This window comes from Entelurus aequoreus, linkage group LG14 (genome assembly GCF_033978785.1).
Source record: "Entelurus aequoreus isolate RoL-2023_Sb linkage group LG14, RoL_Eaeq_v1.1, whole genome shotgun sequence".
Classification (NCBI taxonomy): Eukaryota; Metazoa; Chordata; class Actinopteri; order Syngnathiformes; family Syngnathidae; genus Entelurus; species Entelurus aequoreus.
The window spans coordinates 18,680,285-18,686,284 of NC_084744.1; the positions used below are offsets into that span (position 1 = coordinate 18,680,285).

The window sequence follows — 6,000 nt, forward strand, 5'->3', positions numbered from 1 at the left end:
AACAGTGCAAGATATTGCTAATTTGTAGTGGTCTTTCTTGAACTATTTGGAAAAAAAGATATAAAAATAACTAAAAACTTGTTGAAAAATAAACAAGTGATTCAATTATAAATAATATTTTGTACACATAGAAGTAATCATCAACTTAAAGTGCCCTCTTTGGGGATTGTAATAGAGATCCATCTGGATTCATGAACTTAATTCTAAACATTTATTTTGTTGAAGTATTATTCAATAAATATATTTATAAAGGATTTTTGAATTGTTGCTATTTTTATAATATTTAAAAAAAAATCTCTCGTACCCCTTGGCATACCTTCAAGTATCCCCAAGGGTATGCGTACCCCCATTTGAGAACCACTGGACTACTCCATGAACAATGAAATAAATTAACAATAAAATAGTCTACATATAATTATTGCTTCAAGTTCTAGTCAAGTTCTTCTGCAGTATAAAGTATCGTACATTTACTGACATTACTGTCAATAGTGTCAATACTGTCAATAGATTACAATAGACAATAATATAAAGTATTGTACATTTGTACATTTACAGACAATAGATCAGATCATGGACAGTACGACTACGGCATCAGTGGCGGATGCGGTGGATGAACCAATGGCAATGGCACTAGATTTGCCTGATGAGGAGGGCGATCAAGATCAGGTTCGATTTGTTTTCCTAATCAATGTTCAAATGGATTACAGTTCAAGCCCAATCCAAAAGTATTCATAATTAATGTAAATGAGGTATCCATATTACATGTAGCTGTTTCTCCATTTCCAGGGAAATACAAGAGAACAAGGATGCCAGACGGACTGGGTACCGATTGGGACAGCACCAACAGCAATGACCAGTAGCAAGAGCACCCAAACAGGGAAAATACATCATAGATCAAAGGGTATGTCTATTTCGGTGACGAACATGATTCTGCACATCACAGTACACATTGCACGCTGCCTGTGCAGAGTAGAGTAGACAGATAAATTAGGTGATTCAAAGACAATAATTATTATGTGATTCTAGTTTAATTTTAACAGATTATATAAAACAACTTGTGCTTGATTTTATTGCTAGGACACCAGGTGACCCCAGATATCCTCGAGAGGGTTAGAGCTCGGCCGGCCAGGGTTAGTGAAGTCCCATTGTCAAGTGTAGCAGCTCCATCTGACAGCCCCGAGATGCAGACTAACATAGCAGCTCCAGGTGTGTCTGGAATGCAAGCCAAGCTACGACCACCTCCTGCATTGTTTGATGAAGGACCAGCATCAAGTCCCACTGCGCCTTTTGTTGGTGGTTCTTCCGATGACAGCTATGTGCCGAGTGAGTCAACGACATCGGATCCGTGTCAATCTGACGGGTCGCCAGATCGCCCATGTACTCACCAGATGCATGAAGAGGGCTGCCACAAGGAACCGAAGTACATCATCTTTGAGTCGTGCCTCCAGAGTCTCGTCAAGTGGTGTCACTGTCCAGTCTGTGGCAGCCAGGACATAAGCCCTTCTTGGGATTCGAACGGTACACAGCTGACCATGACTCTTCAATGTGCATCATGTGACCAGAGGAGTAGTTGGAGCAGCCAGCCAAACATTGGCCCTTATGCCGCGGGCAACATCCTGCTGTCTGCTGGCATCCTCTTCGCTGGGGCATCTTCTGGCAAGGTGTTGCAAGTGCTGAACAGCATCGGAGTGGTCACGTATGTGAAGAGGACATTTTTCAACCACCAGGAGCTCATCCTGCAGCCAGCCATCAAAAAGGTGTGGGAGGAACAGCAACGGACGCACCTCACCATGCTGCAGGTGGAAGGCCGACCCCTCGTCCTTGGTGGTGATGGGCGAGCAGACAGTCCGGGACACAGCGCCAAGTTCGGTACCTACACCACAATGGAGCTTGTGGCCAATGTGGTTCTCGACCTTCAGGTTGTACAGGTACGACCATATAATCTCACTAAAACACTAGTAACACAATAAGCAGATAAGGGATTTTCCAGAATTATCCTAGTAAATTTGTCTAATAACATTAACCATTTCAATGTATACTAAGCCCCTTTTTCATTTTTTTCTTTGCTCATTCCTTTTCTGTTATATATATTTCAGAGCAACGAATGTCTTGGCAGCTACCATATGGAGATGGAAGGACTGAAGAGGATGGTGGAACTGCTGATCAGCTGGGACCTGGATGTCGGGGTGCTGGTGACAGACAGACACAGACAGATCGCTAAATGGATTCGTGAAAACATGCCCAATACACGGCACTGCTATGACATCTGGCATGTTGCAAAATGTTAGTTGGATTATTTGTATGCATGACAAGTTGTGAAGTAGTGTGTACATATCAGTGATCAGATGAATACGATATTGTATTTAATCCACAAATTTCTGTTTTTTTCTGTTTGTAGCCATCGGAAAGAAACTGAAGGCCATCGCCAAGCATAAGGACTGTGAAGACCTGAAGCCCTGGGTGCAAAGTATAATCAACCACCTCTACTGGGCAGCAGTGTCTACACCGCCTGGAGAGGGGGAACTTCTGGTTGCCAAGTGGAAGTCTGTGGAGCGACACATTCAGAACATCCACAAGGACCATGGCGACCTCTTCCCAATTTGTACTCATGGACAACTGCAACGGCAAAAGAAATGGCTCAAACAAAGTGAGTAGGCAAATAAGTTGCCCGAAAGCAGTGAGGGACTAGCAGTATTTTCCTGCACATCTTTTGAAAGTCAAAAAATTCAGATAAACTTGTAAGTAAATAACCAGTTTAAGTTGACTGGAACATTTTTGTAGAAACGTTGTTCTATTTTAAATTTATGTTTAGGTTCACGCTCAGCAGTGAAACTGGAGGAGGTGGTCAACAACAAGTCCCTGCTAAAAGATATCGCCATGCTGTCGGGTGAACACCAGACTTCCAAGGTGGAGGCGTTCCATAGCCTTATCATACAGGTGAGAATTAGACTGATCGCCTGTAGGTGGTGTCGGTGGTTACCACCTGCCACTAGGACTTTGGTGGCCAGGGAGCAAAATACTAGAGCATACTAAATGAAGCCTTGATACAGTCAGTGTAAGCAAGAGAATGTTGGAGGTCCAACATAGTGGCTGGCATCTTGGTGAGAAAGATTGCAAACAATTCTGGCGTGGTGTTAACATTGAAAACAAAACAGCTTCATTACTGCAGGAGATCAAGCTTTAATAGCTGACTATTAACAGTTTAATACACAAACATTTGTATTCAAATTTACAAACAATTTATAAATTTACACACACATTGTATGGACGCATGACTGAATAAAGTGTCTTTTATCTTATACAGTTCGCACCGAAAATGTATGTCTTCTCATACATCGGAATGCTGTGCAGGTATGTTTCCACACTAATCTAAGTGTCACTAGTGTGTGCCATACTTTAGTACTAATTATTACATTATTCTGTTACCACACCTAGGAACCTGCTTGCTGGGCTGCACTGGAACGAAAATTCGAGCCGCCCTATAGCCACTACACAAGCGGGTGCTGAGCGCTATGCAGTACGCTACCCGAAGTATAAAGCAGGGGGCCATGTGGTCAAGAAAATCGCGACAGAGCCAACATACCGTAAGTGTAGAGGACACAAAACATGTAAACACTTGACACTTTGTATCATGATAATAATACTGTCAAGTTTCACTCTCCATGAGTATATTATGTTGTGAGCAGGAACATGTACAATTGTATTTTGCAGGCTACGTAGATGACTTGATCAGGGAGGTTGTTGCTGGCTGCAGACAGACCCCTGACGAGAGAACACCACTCAGCGTCACTGTGGATGTGCCTCCCTTCCTCTGCGATGAACTGGAGAAGCCAGACAAGGAGGAAGCCATCGCCAAGCACAGGAGTCGCTTCGGTAAGTGTGAAATGCCCTCCCGGTAACAGTTAGAGATGCTACCTCAGTAGAAGCATTTAAGTCCCATCTTAAAACTCATTTGTATACTCTAGCCTTTAAATAGACCCCCTTTTTAGACCAGTTGATCTGCCGTTTCTTTTCTTTTCTCCTCTGCCCCCCCCCCACGTGGAGGGGTTATTCCGGTGACCATGGATAAAGTGCTGGCTGTCCAGAGTTGGGACCCGGGGTATACCGCTCGCCTGTGCATCGGTTGGGGACATCTGCGCTGCTGACCCGTTTCCGCTCGGGGTGGCCTCCTGCTGGCTCCACTGGACCCTCACTAATATGTTAGACCCACTCGACATCCATTGCTTTCGGTCTCCCCTAGAGGGGGGGGGTTACCCACATATGCGGTCCTCTCCAAGGTTTCTCATAGTCATTCACATCGACGTCCTACTGGGGTGAGTTTTCCTTGCCCGTGTGTGGGCTCTGTACCGAGGATGTCGTTGTGGCTTGTACAGCCCTTTGAGACATTTGTGATTTAGTGCTATATAAATAAACATTGATTGATTGACTGATTGATTGATTGATTGATTTTATTGATTAAGTACAGTGGCCATGTAGATTCTGTTGCAGTCACTGCACGTCTTGGAACCCCGTGTAGTCCATCGATGGGAATGTTGTCCTAATCTTATGTACTACACAAGCTGGTAGTACCACCCTTATGTCCTTTCCCAGATATCCCCAGCAGAAGCGGACAAACTGTCGATAGGCTGTGTGTCGTCTCCGCCTGCAAGTAGCAAATGATGGCAGCTGTTATTATCCGGACATGGATACACAGTGACTCACTGTTCTCTGAGATTCAAAAGACATTGTCATGCATTCTATTCATTTGTCATTTACTGTTGCAGTAAATTGTAAATATTGTTGACATCTACGGTCCATCTATGTAATACTTCTATGATATATAATGTCATGTGCATTGTAGCACAGTACATTTCACAGAATAAGAATAAGATAAGAAATTGCTCATTCTGACTTATCTTCCAAAGGTTGATAGAATAAAGAATTATTTAAACTTATTAGTGCCTCACTCATTTTGCTGTTGCTGCAGCATGCCATATTGCTGTTTGTAGGCGTTATACGCTGTCTGCAGCACCCATTCATCCAGACACACAGATGGAAAGCCATGGTGGTCTATGATGCACGTCTTCACCCCCTCCTCCTCCATCGTTCTGGTCACTGCCTCTATTTCACTACAGCAGACACACTCAGCCACTGTCTCCATGTTCACACAGTTTTGACATGTACACCTGGAAATAGAAATGTTCATAATATTTGTAAATCAATTCATATTATTGACACCTGCAATCTGCAAACATGTGGAATAATTAATATTATCATTGTCTTGTTGTGGATCTTATTAATCTGCATGCATATTTTTAGTATTGCCGGTATATGGAGCTGTGGCCCATAGAAATAATGGGTAATTAATTAGGTTTGACATTGTGTCAATGATAGATACTTAGTGTATAGATAGGCCTGGGGTGTAAGTTGTAACACTAACAGTAACACATTGTGTCAATGATAGATACTTAGTGTATAGATAGGCCTGGGGTGTAAGTTGTAACACTAACAGTAACAGTGCAAGACTAGGCCACAAACTAAAACTAGTCTATAAATAAATAACATATTACCATTCTGTATTCTCAAGGCGATCTATGTCGTGTGCTCCTCCAGCATCAATAGCAGCAGCGTCCTCCTGACCATCTTCATCAGCGTCGGGTTCAAAGCGATATGGCTCTATCCCTCTCACAGCTTCTTCCCTATCTGAATCGCTTCCACTCCCCACTAGTCCTTCACTTGCACTTTCCTCATCCACAAATCTTTCATCCTCGCTCAAATTAATGGAGAAATCGTCGCTATCTCGGTCAGAATCGCTCTCAGATCTGGCGGCCATCATTGCAAACAATAGGGAGCTTTGCGGATATGTTCAATTGTCCACGTCACGCTACTTCCGGTAGGGGCAAGGCTTTTTTTTGTCAGATACCAAAAGTTGCTATCTTTATCGTCGTTTTTCTATTCTAAATCCTTTCAGCAAAAATATGGCAATATCGCGAAATGATCAAGTATGACACATAGAATAGA

At 43.0% G+C, this 6,000-nt stretch overlaps 1 protein-coding gene across 2 annotated transcripts in view; it reads left to right on the forward strand.

The window, feature by feature from the left end:
- The window catches only part of LOC133664489 (uncharacterized), a 59,656-nt gene extending 55,225 nt beyond the window's left edge, over window positions 1-4,431 (forward strand). For both annotated transcript variants that reach the window (XM_062069150.1, XM_062069149.1), the window contains 9 exons: window positions 556-666; window positions 787-901; window positions 1,078-1,928; window positions 2,097-2,283; window positions 2,399-2,647; window positions 2,813-2,937; window positions 3,305-3,351; window positions 3,436-3,584; window positions 3,712-4,431. In XM_062069150.1, coding sequence (XP_061925134.1) covers window positions 556-666; window positions 787-901; window positions 1,078-1,928; window positions 2,097-2,283; window positions 2,399-2,647; window positions 2,813-2,937; window positions 3,305-3,351; window positions 3,436-3,584; window positions 3,712-3,899 — 2,022 coding nt within the window. In that variant the 3' untranslated portion in view covers window positions 3,900-4,431. The remainder of the gene's footprint in view (window positions 1-555; window positions 667-786; window positions 902-1,077; window positions 1,929-2,096; window positions 2,284-2,398; window positions 2,648-2,812; window positions 2,938-3,304; window positions 3,352-3,435; window positions 3,585-3,711) is intronic.
- The last annotated feature ends 1,569 nt before the right edge of the window (window positions 4,432-6,000 follow it).